A 16,918-nucleotide genomic window follows, 5' to 3' on the forward strand; every position below is an offset into this window, starting at 1 on the left:
ATTTTTTTTTATTTTTAGATTTCAGATAATTCTTCACAGAAAAATTTTGCTCACCGCCAGACATCATTTTCGCAGGTCTTTTTGGAGATCCGCTATGGGAACAAGGGAATTGAAAATTTTCAAAACTGAATAGCGGTATATTAAAGCGCATAAAATTCTGTATTACAAATGAATTAGAAGTCATTTAATTTCAGAAATTATACTTCCTCGAAAATATGTGAATGCGAAATAGAAATTTATGCGTAGCGTCTGAACGCAGTACTGTTGAAGTACAGTGGAAGTGCCTAATCTCCGTACAAATTCATTCAACTTTCAGCTACTTTTTGCGAAAATTCTCTTTAATTCACTGAATCAATGAATCTTTTTTATAAATATGTCTGTACAAAACATGAACGCTGTATATCGTACGGCAACGATCTCGTATTATATATGTATATATAATATATATGTATGTATATATTATAGAAAAACCGAAATTTATAAATCCACCACCTGTCGCAACCAATATGCCATTTTAATCAAAAACAAACGGAAATAACAATTCCGTAGAAAGCTTTGACTAAGGCCCTGATAATTGTGTAAAAATAAATGCGATGTGGCAATGGCAAAGTATAAACAGAAAAAAAAATGAAAAAAAGCATACAAAACAGCACGTTATATACACTTCTATTGCCCGCCAACTAGATTAAGGCGAGCTGTCGATAACAATAAATTGTGTAGGTTACTCATACGCCGTGTAGCGTGCCCCAAGCAATGTTGGAAGTGAAACAAGAAGGGCTGCTAATTCAATGCAAATAGATCACAAAACAACATAGGCGGCGCAGAGGCAGGCAAGCGGCAAGTTATAACTTAAGAATAAATGAAGTTGAAGTAATTTATGATGGCTGACTTTTGGCTTGACAAACTGACTAACTAACTGCCCGCTTCCCGCCTGTCCGCCTGTCGGCTTAGCTGACTGGATAAATAACTGCCGCTTGACTGGTTAACGGTGCGGCACAATGCGATGCGATTCGGGGCGGTGCGGTGGTGTGTAGGTATTGGTTAGTTGCTGCGCAAAAAGCATAATCGAAGCGTACGATTCGAATGAAAGGTATTGCCGGTATTAGTAATGAAATGTATTTATAGATTTGCTTCGTAAATTTATGTTTATGTATGCATGTATAGGTAGATTTATTTGTATGCTTTTTGTATTTTCGTTTTTTCATTCAAACTAAAATTTCACCAACGAATGTTCGTTTCTCAAAAACAACCATCACATATTCAGAAAGTTCACTTTCAAACTTTAAAAATACCCTCGACAAAATTATTATTCTCAGAAAGTTTTTTTTTGTTTTTATTGAAAAATTCTAAATTTCAAATCCCGATGCTCAATCGTCTAATTGAGATAATCAAACATTGTAGCAGAAATTTAAATTAAAATTAAAGTTCGTCAATCACTAACATTTGAGGGGGTAAGAGTTGAAAAAAAGTCGATTTAGCCATATCCGTCTGTCTCAATATGTGCAAACTAGTCCCTCAGTTTTTGAGATATCGACCTGATAATTTACACACGTCTATTTCAACCAAAACTTAAGCTCATTTGACTGAACCACCGATATCGAGCCACTATAGCATATAGCTGCCATATAAACTGAACAATTGAAGTAAACTCGTTGTTTAGAAAATTTTTTTAATTGACGAGATATATATTGGCAACAATACTGAACAATCGCAATAAACTCCTAGTTTATAAAACTTTTTTATTTGGGAATATTGTGTCCAGAAAATTGGCTTGGATTGTTGTTCAAGGAAGTGCTACAATTTCTGTTGTTCAAGGAAGTGCTACAATTTCTGTTGTTCAAATCGCAACACTATAACATATAGTATATAGCTGTCTTAATACCGATCAATAAAAATGAAGTTCTTATATGAAATTTTTTTCTCATTTGTGAAGGATATTATATATAACTTTTCTTCTTTCTTTTATTGCTTTTATATTTAACTTATTGCTTCTCGTATTCAATTTTATTATACTGATTGTGCAGTACACGTTAGGCAATTAAATCAGTGTTTGATTTGACAATTTATAAGTAGAGACACGCAATCTATAAATGAACTGCGAATGTATGCGTAATTACATATCTCGGGTTTCAGAGTTTAGATTGTTAATTTTTTGTGATTTAATTTCAAATTAAATTTGATTAGACGGCGGATGACCTACGCTCCCATCCCAGCTTGACACTGGAGGGTTTTTACTTGAAAAATCAAATCGTATATAAAATTTTAATTTCATAAATTTCATAAAATCCGTTAGCATTTCTATGTCAGCTTAAAAATTTTAAGTGCACAAAAGGAACTAGAAGCATGGCCTAGCATCCAGCAGAGGTGTAAGCAAAAATTATATAAAGGAAAAAGAAATATGTTTAGTAAATTGAATATTTTTTGGTCTCTATTGTTTAGAATAGATAAATTAATTTAATCTGAATCCCTTTTTTCTTTAAGGAGGCCATAATAGTCATCTTCTCAATGTGGCAATGTGACCCCACCCTCTAACAAGTTTAATATACATATCTTCTAAACCACTTAAGCTACAATAACCAAATTTCCTGAGCCCAAATCTTATAAGTACTTCTATCGGCAGTATGAAAATGGATAAAATCGGAGGATAACCTCGCTCACTCCCCATATAATGCTATAAATCAATAACTATATACGCCAGAAACATTAAATTTTACCAATTTTACTTTAATGGAGCTGGTAACAAAATTAGCATTTTTTAGTGAAACGCCATATCTCGGGACCCGTCCGACCGATTTCGACAAAAAAAGGCATTTTTATTTTCTTATATTGCGTTGTAAAAACGTAATCAGACAACAACAACGCCTACTTCCCATACAATACAACTTTAAATTCCACTTCATTCACTCAGTTTCCAGTACACAAATCAAGAAACAATTAATATAACGGGATACAACTTTGTACTAATAATGTCTTTTGTGTGTGCCACCTTATGTTCAAAAATTATTTAAGTCCAATAAAAACTGTTCAAGCGCCTGAATATCGAATATTTAGACCTGGGTACCTTTTGATCGAAAATGTCGGTCAATGTGTGGTACTTATTACTTCAACTTGGAGTAGGTTGGAGTCTAACTTTTGTTTTTATTTTTTTCTAATCAAATATAACATATAGAAAAAGAATAACATATCTCTTAGCCACGCCCCCTCTACTTCTCAAAACTTCACTATATGACGCTAAGTTTTAAGTCATAACTTAATTTTTTGCATAATTCATATTGGAAAGAATACTAATTTATATTTAATATTCGTATATAATTTATTATTAACATTTCTTCCGTAGAAGAGAGGAAAAAAAATAAATATAGACGTTCTACATTGCTTTACAAATAACCATTTTTTAAAGGCTAGTTAATTCGCAGCTACATTGCCATTTCTCCGCTATGCTTTCTCGAGTATTCCGGCAGTTTATCCTTGTTATACATGTTTCCCACATTTTCGTAATCATTATTATTCATTTTAATGTAGTTACATATGCCCACTGCCGTATGACACGTAAATACTTATTTAAGCTTAAACTTTTTGGTTTGTTTTTGTATGCAAATATGTGTTTTTGGCTTGTGGCTCACAAGTGTTAATTAAAAATAAATTACGTATACGTCATGTACAACCAGCCGTAATGAACTTCTTTCACGGCACGAGCATCGAGATGAATATCTCATATTCGAGCAATAATTTACACAACACGAGGAAGAAAGGATGTAACTATATTTACAAAGACAACAACAATAAAACTTTGAGTTCGCAAAAGCAAGTAAAAAAATTTTTTTGATACTGGATTTTAAATAATGAAATCTATAAAATAATGCAAGGGGCGATATCGTTGAATAATGCAGGCCTAAAGGGATGGAAAAGATTGTGAACAACCATATAAGATCGAAGGCGCTGAAAATCTCACCCCTACACGTTAGTTTGCACGCGAACAGAGCAGACAGATCCACTAACACTCTCTGCACCAAACACGGCTGAACTTCAGAATTCAATAGATAATGGCGAGGTTGCGATATGCGCTTCTCTTGACATCGAATGTGCTTTTCAAAATGCGTCCCACGCAAGTGTGATCAAGACACTGGAGAAAAGGAACGTGACGGGTAGCTGAAACAACTGTGTGGGAGAATAAGATTCGTCTTGGCGCTACGAGGGGCTGAACACAGAGTAGAATTCAAACCTCCTTGCTATGGAGCCTAGTAATAGATGAGCTCCTTGATGTGTTTACCAGCAATGGGATTCGATGCCAGGGGTACGCCGATGACAAACAACGGTTCTTTCTTTTACTAAAGGAAGATCTCTTCCGGGCTTGAGACCCCTAAAACTCGGTGGCAGGAGATTGGAGGTGTCTAAAGAGGTCAAATTCCTTGGCATACGGATTTAACACTGTCCAAAGCTACCAAGGCACTCATGATATGCAGATGCCTGTCACTTACTGAGCGGTTGCTTGGGCATCTAAGGCAAAACCAGTCTTCGGTAGACCTTCAACTATCGAGCATACAAATGCTCGCCTGCGCTTCAGAGGCAATGCGCACTTGTGCACCGCTGCATCTAGTGATCAAACAGACAGCGAAACATGCCATGCTGCTAATGACAGAGAGGGCTTCGGCAAAGGGGAGATAATGCCATCTTCACAAATAAACGCCCGGGGGGAAGACACATCACTGGCCCTTCTTCCAAAGGGACCGCTTTACGAAAAGGATTAATTTTACAAAAAATTTTTAGAGATACTCTCGGCAAGAGTGGAATAACTCCACACTCGACGGGACCGCATACCCAACTATCCATAATAATGGAACGATTTCCGAGCATAGTTCAAGCAGAAGTCTTTGCTATAAGGAGTTGCCGGCAATGGCCTCACCGACGAACTATGCCGCTCTGCGCCAGCGTCCAGGATGATGTGGCCAGAACCATACATCGCAGTGAGGTCCCACACTTTTAACGAGCTGCTCCGCACGGAAGAGATAGTGGGGATAGAACAGCATTGGCAAAATGCGCCATACCAAGCTGCTTATGAAGGGGACAATGTCGCAAGGTTTAATGAAATGATCAACCTCCTCCGAGACAAATTCCGCCTCCTTGTCGCTCTCTATACAGGCCACTGCAAACACTTGTCCAACAGGGGCATAGTCTCTTGCGCAAACTTCCGGTTCTGCGACATGAAACAAGAAACCTTAGAACACCTGATACTCGATTGCCCAGCAATTTGAAGAAGCAACTTCCACCTACGTGGACAGGGATCAATCACATCACCTCAGTTGCGCCCAGCAATCTAATGGAATTGTTCAGAATGCTGCACTTTGGTGACCACATATGATATAGGGAAGGACACAATAGACCGTAGATCGCAATACAATAAGATATTTTGAATATTCTTCTTATTTAGCAAAATCAAATTTATATTCTAAAGGATTATGGGTAAAGCTTTGCTAGATATATTTTTATAAGAACTAAACTCTTTTTTTAAATCTCCTAATTTAATCTTCATAAATACTAAATCGGGAAAAGCAAACTCACTGCGTTGTATTTCGGAAGCTGCAGCGAGCAAATCATTATTATCATCATCCAACATCTTATGTATGTGTGTGTGTTGGCAAGACGTTGACTATGCGCTTAGTTTGGCGGCAGCTGCTCGTACGGCAAATAGGCACCGTGACAGTTGCAATTGTAGAATTGCCTATTTGGTGGTTGCTCTGCAGCGCTGCTACTGTGGCTGTATTGTTGTGGCAACTGCGATGCCGGCAGCGATGGCGACAGAGAAGATTGCACTAATTGCGGCTGTGGCAATTGTGCAGGCGACTGCGAATACGGCGCCAACTGCACAGTTTGTGAATATGGAGGCAATTGGGAATATTGTGGCGGAGATGGTGGAGGTGTGAGCGTGACTGGCGACTGTGCAGCTGACTGGTGATAGTCGTATGGGTTGTAGGTTGCTGACGTTGCAAGTGCAGATGCTTGTGGATAAAATTGCGACTGTGGCAAGTGGTGTTGTTGTTGTTGTTGTGACACTTGCTGATGTTGGTGCTTTTGCTGCAACTGCTGCTGCTGGTGTGACAAATTCAGTTGTTGCTGTAAATGCTGTTGCTGCTGAAAAGCCTGTTGTGTATACTTTTCCTGCTGCTGCAATTGTTGTGCTTGCAACTGTTGTTGGTGGTTCTCCTTTTCGAGCAGTGACGTCAAGTGCGGCAGTTTTGCCTCATCCGGCTTGAGTGGCGGCAATGGCAATAGATGATGCTCCTTGTCTTCGCCTTGTTGGCCCTGCTGTTGCGGCAAATGTATGTAGTGTGGGTAGGGACTGTTGTAGACGCCGCTCAAACGTGGCTCCCAACGGAAGTATGGCACACGTTCATATATGGTATACCAGCGCGTCTGCGGATTCACCTGATAGTAATAACGATCGCGTTTGAGCAACTGATTTGTCGAGTGACGCTTTTCGGGTGTTCTCGCCGAACGCACAACAGCCCGACACACTTGCGACTGGGAATTGTTGTGGCGTATACCGCGTCCACTTGGTGGTGACGCGTGTTGTGTTTGTTGCACAATGGGTGCTATAACACGCCGATTAGTGTTTTGATTGCAGCTGTTTGGGCTGCAACGGTTATTTTGGCCGTGGGATGCCGTTGCGCTGTTACTACGGTGAAGGGTTTATGGCGGTAAGAGCTATTTGCGCCCTCAATTATTATGCTGGCTATTCCGGTAGTTTTGGGGTATATTTACAGGGTTATGTTTGCGCACTTGTATGATTTTTTATTAGACAACACATTCACTTGCTTCATGCACTATTCACGAATCACTTATCACTTTCAATAAAAACACTGCACCAACTCGAAGATTGTCTGTAAGAAGAAGAGGGAAAAATTATAAATTTTTGTTTTATTAAATTAATTATTATTAGAATATATTGAATTGGTTTTTAATTCAATAATTTAAAATTTTAAAAATTATCAACTTTAGTATAGTCCTATCAACTAAAGTTGCTAGCTGGATAAATGAGCCTCATCTCCCGATCTTACCATACACACCACCTTAGCACGCAACATCGACTCAGACTCACAACACTGAGACGCAATTTTCACCACACTCATCAATCCTCACATACAGTCCATATTATACACTACTCACGAGAGTACCACACATCGACACACACAAACAAGTAAACCAGCTACAATCACACCACCTGATTACCCACACAAGGAGAATAAAAGGACCGACTAGGGATTCCTCACACATTCAATAACAACATTGATCGATCGTGCATTTCGCTATCATACCACGTCGCGAGTGTCTAGAACACTTTTCTCATTTTTCCGTTGACCAAATTGTAAAACACCGTTTCTTTAAAAATAAAATTCTATACATATAACCTCGTTTTACTTTTGATTTGAACAAGTGTTCTAAAAAATAAGGTGAGTACGCGTGAAGCTGGTCTTTAAGTGTAGGAAAAGTTAAATATTTCTTCAACTATCAAAAAAAAAAAGTACTTAAGTTCATCCAAAGTCATTGTTATCTCATCTTCACCTGAAACCAAAGGCCGTTAACTATGAATAGGGTCAAAAGTTTTGTACTAATCTGAAGTTTGGTTTCAGTTTTTGATTTTGGCCATAAAAGAACGTAAAAAAATGTTGGAAAGTGCAAATTCTATATGTGAAAATTGGTTTCGGCTGATCAATCTTCCTTCCATTTGAGTCAATACTCTTATTATCTTCAGTTAATATTCCTGATGAGCTTTCAAGCCAGGTTTTGTCTAATTTTAGACCTATGATGTAGATTGCTTTTTATATTTCGGGATTAGGGATCAAAAACATATATTAATCATCAAAAATCGATCTTCCATTCAAGATATATATTTTTGCATGCGTTTGAACCAATTGCCGAAGCTAATTTGCCAATTTGCCACTCAAACTGAGGTATCTCCAAAACATGCGTTCTGAACGCATTAACCACGTATTCAGGTGCCAAAGAGCGTTGATCTCTTAGTTTTTTTTTTTTACGTAGAGGAATAAACGAAGTCATTCGGGTTCAAATCAGAACTATACTGCGCGTAATTCACCAAATTGATGTTTGAAGTGCTGAAAAATGCAGTAAAAAGTTATATACCTTGGTGGTTAGTAGTCTTGATTTTTGAAGACAACTGACAAACAAATATTTGTTTGACATGTTAATTTATTGATTTTTTTCCAAAAACAAGCAACCACTTGCTTGGAAGTGCTTCATATGCGAACAGCTTTTGTTCAATTCCGCTTATACTAGGCTTGCTAAATTCTGAAATGTAAAAGGCCACCTACGTATTCATGTGGACTTTTGCTGGTCTTTGCTAGCGCTTGCAAATGTTAAATGGACGTAAGCAAGTCACAGCTCTCTCATGATGTGCTTTTTAGTTTATATCACCAATTTTTGTATTTTTTTTTTTAAATTAAACTGTACTTATATGATTGTCACACTCGACAATTTCCACTTTTTTATCGATATTATCTTCTTCTAGGAGGAGCATCTACTCTTGGCATCAACATTTCCAGAACAGAATAGACGAAACCACAATTGCGTGCAATTTACTGAAACACTAACCAGAACATTAACTTTTCGCACTCTCAGCTGCCAGCCATGCTATATTCAGATTACCAAAGCCATTTTTTGAAAAAATAATAGATTTTTTTACTGGATTCTTTATATGGTCCTCTCAATTAGGAACCGGTGACTAATGAGGTTAAGGTATTGAGGAACTGTAAACCATATAAACAAATACATAACATTTGAAGGAAAAAGTTTTACTCGTATGCCGTCATTTTCACTTAGAAAGGTTCAGTATAACATTTTCCAACAGCCAGAAAAATAAATATAAAAATATACGAGAGTATCAAGGTGAACTTTGATCACTCGTAAGGCCAGAGGTTTGGAGTACTAGGAAACAGCTTTAAACATCATCTTAAGCCCTTAGTACCACTAGTCTTCACGCTTTCCAGAATACAAGAATTCTTTATTTATCACTCAGGTCTACTAAGCATTAAAATAGTCTAAATTATCAGCCTTTTAAATACAGTTATAAATAATATTTTCTAGCCTTGATTTATTTTCACTAGATAAACAATAAACTATAATTCAATATTTGCAATCATTCATTAAAATTTTACAACTACTTTTGTCGAAAGAAAGAATTTCTAAAAAAAAATAAAATAAATACTTTCGAAGCAAATATGCACACACCTGTTGCTTACGTATGCATATACCTATGTAAGCATAATTAATGAGCACATATTTCTGATTCTGATTGCTACAGAAAACCACACGAAAGACACAACAACACATCCTGATAGTCACATAAGTGAGTATGTGTGTATGTATAAAGATTAAACGCACCGATAAATATTAAAAACAATATCAGCTACAAATGTACATACATGCACGATTAACAGTTAATCCACAAACCGAAAGAATTTTATAAAATTAACCGAATTAAAATGTAAAAAATAATTTCAAGTTCAACGCGATGAAGCTGAAATTCAACTAAACAACAGTTGCGGCGACGAAAAGTTTTGTGGCTGCAGCGTAAGCTCGAAATATCCAAACGAGCACGGTTGGGCTGAGTTTTACGGGCAAAAGTTCTACAAACAAATATACAAATACCTAAATGGCATATAATATGCTTTGGTGAGTGTGTATGTGTAGGTGCATGAAAGTAGCAACGGAGAGCAGAGCAAAATAAAGCAACAAGAGCGGCAAAGAGAGTAAAAAAAAGTAAATGTAAATAAATTCAACAAAGTTTACGATTAGTTAGCCGTTTGACTGCTTGTTTTGACTGGTTAACGCATTGTTGTTGCCGCTGCCGGCGGCTAAGCTTTTCCACTTACATTAAACTTAGTGCCTTTTTATATAATACATATGTATATGTTTGTATGTACATATATGCATATGAAATATAACCAACAACAAATATTCCAATTTTATTGTTTAGAGTTGGATCAAAAGGAATATATAAACGTATTAGTAGCTATAGAAATACATACCATATATGTATAGCGAATACATACATACATATAAATGTCGAAAGAATGAGAGTAGGAAGCAAGTATGCTAATAAAAATATTAGAAATTTATCTGAATAATAATCTTCTTCTTCATAATAATAATAGATTTAACGGCACAGAATTCACAATCAAAAAATGTAGCTTCATTCTTGTTTGGAATCGAAATGAAGAGCTGCAGTCAAGTCAGTAAACACATATCTGTAAAGTTATAATGGCACTCATTTCCGCCGGCGTTGATTATCTACGGTTGTGAAAAATGCGATTGTAAAGTAAGAAAATAAGGTTAGACTCACATAGGTGGTAGCATAAATGTCAACGGGAATTTTGGGTAAATAAAATCGATCAGTTTCGATATCTTATCCCCTCTTCATGTTAGTTGTGATATTCTCAAATGTTTGTACCGTTATGAGCACCGCGTTTCACTTTTATTTAGAATATATGGAACCCTTGTAAGGATACTATTTAGAGCTTTTTCATAGGCAATAAATATTTTGGGTATTACAATTTCCATTTATTAATATAAGGCCTTGCAAATGTTAAAGCCTTGATAATCAATTCATTAAGAGTAGCCCCTGGGCCTTCATTAAGCATAACATGCCTATTTACATTATATTTTTATTCAGGTTAAGTTTTTATTTGGCGTCATTTCCAGCGGCCCCTCGAAAAAAGGTTATTTTAGTTAAGACCATAAACCACTTGGTATGGGATGAATGAAAAAAATAAAAGTGAAATTTTGTATTTTTGGCAGACGATTGTAAGAAAAATTTTGAAAAAATACGGTTGTGTAAGCTAACGTTGAGCATTATCAAAAGCTCCGTCTTGATCAGGAAGAACCTCTCTGAGTCGTACGATGCCAAACTAAATTACAGACAAAGCGACTACCTTTCCTGCTACTTTTTCAATATACTGCTGGAGGAAATGGTGCGAGTTGCAGAACTTAATCGAGCAGGTACAATATTCTATAAGAGTGTACAGCTGCTGGCGTACGGCGATGATATTGATATTGTTTCTTTGTTTCAAGTGTTACCTGTTTGTCAGAACATCTTGTATAATTTGTTTGATTGGCTACTTTCCAAGGTTTGGCGATTCGAAAACAACTAGTAGATGGTATACTTTCTTTGATTGGATACTCTCTAATGCTTGATGATTCGATGGCAGCTAATGTAAATTTATTTTGTTAAAACATCAAATATGTCCCTTCTGCCGGGGCAGTTTCGCTTTTTTCAAGCCATCATTAGTTGTGTCATTGTACACCGGAGAGTGTCTTAACTAAGCAACATTCAATACAATGACACTTTATGAAGTTTCAGAAGATAAAACCTCAGTTCTAACCCGTAGAAGTCGATTAGATATTATATTCTCTCCGATAAGGTCCAACCTTTATAAACTACAGACCATCATTGGTTCGATATCTGTAAACAATTCTTCAAAATCAGCCAACTTCATCACTTTAACTTGACCTATAATAAAATTAATTCATTCATATTTATGTCATGTGTTCTTAAGCGTATTGATTTTATCGCCGCAAACTTATGAGTTTTGAGAAGCAATTATTAAAATAAACAAAATGCTGTGTTGACAGTATAGTGTGTCGAGAAATTGTGTTTAATTTGAAGTAGAGTACACAATCAATTTTTTGTTGCACTTTCTATTGTTTTTGTTTACGAAGAAGTCAGGAAAAATAATTAAATTTTACTTCTCTGCAGAAAAATGTGGCGGCTTATTATGACAAAGTTATTTAATTTATTCTTTTTTTTTCTTTATTTTTTAAGCCAACGATAGTAGCGAAAGAATTGAGTATAACAGCAGAAATAGAAAACAGTTGGACAATTGAACAAGCGACGTATTTATGGTTATTTATGGATTACTAATTGCGCTTTTTCAGAAATAGGAAAACGTAAACAACGAAATATGACTACATATTTTTGAAAACGCAACGAAATGCTGTTATTCGCGTAAAAAATAGTACGCTATTAAAACGTTTGTGAATGTAGCTAAGTCAAGCAACCAAGCAACAAATGTTCGGTCGTTAATCGGTTCAAGTTAATTGCCGCTACTTGTGTGACCATATATGAAAGTTGGTCAAAATAGTAGTGTTATAAAGAGATAAGGCTGTATTAAGAGAGTTGTTGACGCTTCAAATAGGAGTTTTCCAAGTTTCTCTTTATAGTTATTATATGTATTAAGCAGAAGAAACTTTCACATGTAAGAAATAAATTGGAATTTTTGTCTGCTGCAACATCTAATGATACTTAGTAATGTTTTCTTTTTGGATCTTGGTTGGATTAGCAGAGACTCAAACCCGACAATAAGCCAGTACTCAATATGAAAATTTCGAAAAGATGGTGATTGCTCTCACTGGCATCAGTGGTGTACTATGTACAACCCCAGGATGGCACTTAGTGTCAGTCTACATATAGCACCCGTGCACATAGCCAGACTCCAACCGCATCCTTGATAACTAGGGCAACTGCACCGCGGAACCTTCTCCTAGCGCCATTTTCTTCGCCCACACACCTCCGGGGCGGAGTCACTGGAAAAGAGAGGTAAGTTTTTTCACGGATGAATCGAAGCTCAAGGGGAAGGTTTAAGGGAAGGGTAGGAATAGTCGGAAAATGTAAAGGCGTCGAGCTGTACATTCGAGCACTGGATTTTTAGATTTCGCACGAGCTCAGCAAGCATTGGTCAGCAACCAGCACTTCTGAGATTGTGAAACCCTTTCTGCCCAGAGTAGAACACAGGTCCATTGAAATGATATCTCAACTCAAGCTGTGAGGCTAAAGACTTTGGAAGAGGCAACTAGTCAAATTTGCAATGAAGAAGGTTAGATGGCTACACACTTTCTCCTCCGCAGAACGACTTTCACCAGACCAAGGAAGGATCTCGACATGGAAGGCTATTCCATAAGTTTACTTTAAAAAGTGTTTCGACCTTAAGTGGGACGACGAAGGTTTTGAGGAGTAAATTAAGTATTTAAAAAGCCGCATTATTTTCTGCTCATAGTAATTTATCTACAATTATATTTATGAATTCATTTTGTATAAAGTTTGAAAAGCAAAAAAAAAAAAAAAAAATATGGAAATTATATAAAAAGCATCGAAGACACCAAAAACCGGTAGGTATCAACAACAAATTATTACAACAATTTGCCAACAGCTAACAGATATCTCAGACATTAAGTCGCTTTTGCCTTTTTCGTAATGCTGTGATGAGGTGGACAATTCAAAGCTCAAACCAAACTCAACACCAAATTGATGACGCCAATGCATAATAAACATAAAGAACCGCAATGAAGTGTAGAATTTACAAATAAATTTATGGTTAAAAGGCATTAAAGACTGCTGAATACATGAAAAATTAATAAATTGCAAAATAATAGAACAGGTTGAGAAGTGATCGTTTGTATGAAGTGATAAAGTAGCAACTTTAAATGAATAGATATATACAGGTATAGTATGTATGTATGTGCAAATTATTGGTCATTTAATGACAGATCGGTGTCTATTTACAGAGTAATGTGTACTAAAATGTGTCAAACTGTGGGAGCGCAGGAAAACTTAAGCAAAACAGATAAATCTACTCGCATTTATGTTTGTATGTATGTATGTATAAACCCACTAAGGAAATTCTCGTGAATTGCTAATAAAAAGGTACCTAAAGACCGACTACATATATAGCGAATGCTCGAAAGTTGTTAGACACTAAACCAAAAAAGGCAGAAGGAAGTGAAGTCCACATGCTAACCATTGGATAAGCGTTTATTTTTTCCGCACAGCTAGAACTCAGAGCGCTGTCAATTGGCGTTTATTTACTTTTTGAGACAAACATTGTGGGCAGATAATTTACAGCAGCCAAAAGTGAACTGGAGGCACTTAGACAAATACATAAAAAAAATTAATAAAATCAGAAAAACTCTATTATTGCAGCAGTGGCGATGACAATGGCAATGGCAGCGCTATAAAAGGTACAAAGACAATTTTTATGTGAAAAGGCAGTTAAATTTGCATTCATGTTACTTTCCGCATGAGGCGTACCGGCAGTGGTGCACGAACGTGAGATTGATTTTCATATAGAAATTAAAAAGTTGAAGAAATAATTTGAAAAATCTTATTTGTGCATTATACAATTAAGTATAAAAAATGATTTGTTGGATACATGGGATCTATGTGTTTAAATCACCCAACAAACGGCTGTAAAAGATATGATAAGCTGCGTCATGTTAGAAATAGACTCGGAGTTTGACATTGCCTGCCGAGGAGTAACCGCTATTCAAATTCTTTAAAATGCGTGATGCAAGTAGAGGTACTTTTTTCAATCGCATTTTTTGACAGATCACGCATGAGTCGTGCCAAGCTCAAATTTTATTTTTGGTCAGTATTCGGCCCTTCATCATGGAAAGACTTACGCCTGAACAACGTTTACAAATCTTTCAACTTTATTACGAAAAATTACGTTCTGTAAAGAATCCGTTTCGCGCATAATCTAACTACTGACCGTACTTTTCACAACACCATCGACCCTATTAACAACCAACATTCATTGCTCACCAAAATATAGCAGTCTTAGCTGAGACTGCACACGAAGACCGTGTAGAGTCGGTTCGGCGCCGTTCGCAACAACTTGGACTGACGTATGAAACAGCTTGGCTCATTTTATGTCGAGATCTTAAACGGAAAGGGAAATAAATACAGCTTGTAGCTGAAGCCACTCGCCCTTCCCAAGCGACCTCGCTTCACTCTTTGGCTTTTGAAAAGTTCCAAGAAGTTCCGACGTTTTCGAGCCAAACTTTGTTCAGCGATGAGACTCATTTTTGACTCAAGCAAATTTTCCACATTTGGGCCAAGCGCAACCTGAAGACATTCCAGAGCCGCCATTTCATTCAGAAACAACAACGGTATGGTTTGTGAGCCGGTGGAATCAGCGGTCTATATTTCTTCAAAAATGATGTTAAACTCACCGTCAATTGCGACCGTTATCGCACCGTGATAATGATAACTGAAATTAAAGCTCGAGATCTTGGTGACATTTGGTTTCAATAAGACGGCGCCACTTCACACACATCGCATCAATCAATGGATTTATAGAGAGAGAGAGTTTTGGGCCGGTCGATTGTCCACTAAGATCGTGCGATATTACACCGCTAGACTTTTTTATGTATGGATCCATTAAATCTTAAGTCTATGCGGATAATCACGTTTTGATTCAGGCTTTGGAACAAAACATCACGCGTGTCATTCACCAGTTATCAGATAAAATGCTCAAGCGAGTCATCGAAAATTGGACTCAATGGATGGACGTACGTACAGCGGCTAACATTTGAAAGCGTTAAACTTTAAAAAATAAAAGTCAAAGAATGTTCCTTCGAATGATAACAAACGTTCCCATTAAATTTGAAGTTTCTGTGTTTTTTCTTTATAAAAAAGTAGGGAACCTCGATATGGATCACCCTTTATATAGAAACTTTAGATTAAGTGTTGGCACACTTGTATTGGGTGAGTAGCATATTTTAAAGGCGATAATAAAGTGTTATATTATAACACCTGTTTATGTCAGTCCGGTTCAATTTTGATCCGACGCTATCAAATGGTCAAGGCTACTAAAATACCTCATCTGCAGTAATTAAAACCTATTAAACGGGTGTGGCAGCCAAATTATATATGTATATCGTCATCTGAATGGCAAAATAACGTATCATCAAAAAAATCGAAATTGAATGTGTTATTGATTACGTTTCATCACTTCAAATTACAAACATAATATAACATATGTATGTTCAACATTTTCAGGTTCTGCACTCAGATATAAACCATTTTTAACAAATATTAAAAATTTGTTTCACTCATGTTCCATTTTATTTCGTGTTTCATTCATTCCACTGTAAATTTCCGAAAATGTTGTTACGTTGTTTTGCATTTCAGGTTACGATATGTACATATGTCAAAGTGTGACAAGTATGAAATTTTAAAAATTCGAATTTTACCTTCCCTATTCAGCGCTACAATAATAATACACACATAAACCCACATTCGCATAAAACGACTGCTTTGTCACTTATTCGCTTTTAATTACTTATTGCTCAACCTTAGAAATGTACACAAATTAATGAAGGCACACACACACACATATACCTACGTTAAAACCTACAAATACCGGGTATGGACGGCTTACATATATTTTTAACGAACTTGACATTTCCCTTTCAAAGAAGAAATAAACAATAGTAAACGAATGAATGGAAAAGTGTAGGTGGCAAGAAGCAGACCAAAAGCAACCGAGCAAAATACGAGTAGAACAAGTATAAAAAGAGCGCAATGAAAACGACGGTGTTCAAAGGTAATTGTTTGGAAAATTGTATGTCCGTATTTAGGTGGTTGAGTATGTGTGTAGGTTTATTTCACGTGGATAATGTAATTGAATATTTCTTTTCTAAAAGAATAATTAAGAAAGTGCAAAATTGTTGATGAGCGCGCATGAGAGTATTAATGAAGGTGATTATGGGGTGGCATAACTGTATAATTTATGGCAGATGATTTTATGAGATATCGCGTTTGAATATGAGTGTGTATGGAATCAGAATTAATTGTAGGAATTCATATCGTAGGTCGCAGTTTATTGATTTTTAAATTATTTTAATTGCTTTGTTAATTATTCTTGGTTGAGAATTGTTAACTAAAAGATGGAAAATATTACTTTTTAAGGTTAAGACGGCGCAAAAACTCTTTAGATGATTGAAAAATTCCGAAAACTTTGTTTTTGAAGCAGATTTGGTACTAAAATTTGTGAAGCCAAATGAAACATAAATTTTAACAAGGTCTAGGATACAGGTTTTAAGAGAGAGTTTTCAAAATCTTCTA

The 16,918-nt window shown here is 36.3% G+C and overlaps 2 protein-coding genes across 2 annotated transcripts in view; both read right to left on the minus strand.

Annotated features, from left to right (window-relative positions):
- Window positions 1-5,642, minus strand: part of LOC108967406 (mucin-19) — a 28,277-nt gene extending 22,635 nt beyond the window's left edge. The window contains exon 1 of the mRNA XM_018930793.1: window positions 5,560-5,642. Within this exon, the coding sequence (XP_018786338.1) occupies window positions 5,560-5,614 (55 nt within the window). The 5' untranslated portion in view covers window positions 5,615-5,642. The remainder of the gene's footprint in view (window positions 1-5,559) is intronic.
- A 13-nt stretch (window positions 5,643-5,655) lies between these two features.
- Window positions 5,656-7,543, minus strand: LOC108967397 (probable serine/threonine-protein kinase DDB_G0280133). The gene is made up of 2 exons (XM_018930778.1): window positions 7,524-7,543; window positions 5,656-6,673 (listed from the first exon to the last, which is right to left on the minus strand). Exons 1-2 carry the CDS (start codon window positions 7,541-7,543, stop codon window positions 5,656-5,658), a joined length of 1,038 nt encoding a protein of 345 aa, XP_018786323.1.
- Between the last annotated feature and the right edge of the window lie 9,375 nt (window positions 7,544-16,918).

Source organism: Bactrocera latifrons, unplaced genomic scaffold, assembly GCF_001853355.1.
Source record: "Bactrocera latifrons isolate USDA-ARS-PBARC rearing strain unplaced genomic scaffold, ASM185335v1 scaffold_187, whole genome shotgun sequence".
In the NCBI taxonomy this organism is placed as follows: domain Eukaryota; kingdom Metazoa; phylum Arthropoda; class Insecta; order Diptera; family Tephritidae; genus Bactrocera; species Bactrocera latifrons.

What these genes read in the sequence shown, in the direction of transcription:
- LOC108967397 (XM_018930778.1), bottom strand. Translation starts at nt 7,543, where the DNA reads ATGACTTTGGATGAACTTAA. An exon ending in ATGACTTTGGATGAACTTAA is followed by an intron (nt 6,674 to 7,523) that starts GTACTTTTTTTT and finishes CCTTCACCGTAG; the next exon opens with TAACAGCGCAACGGCATCCC.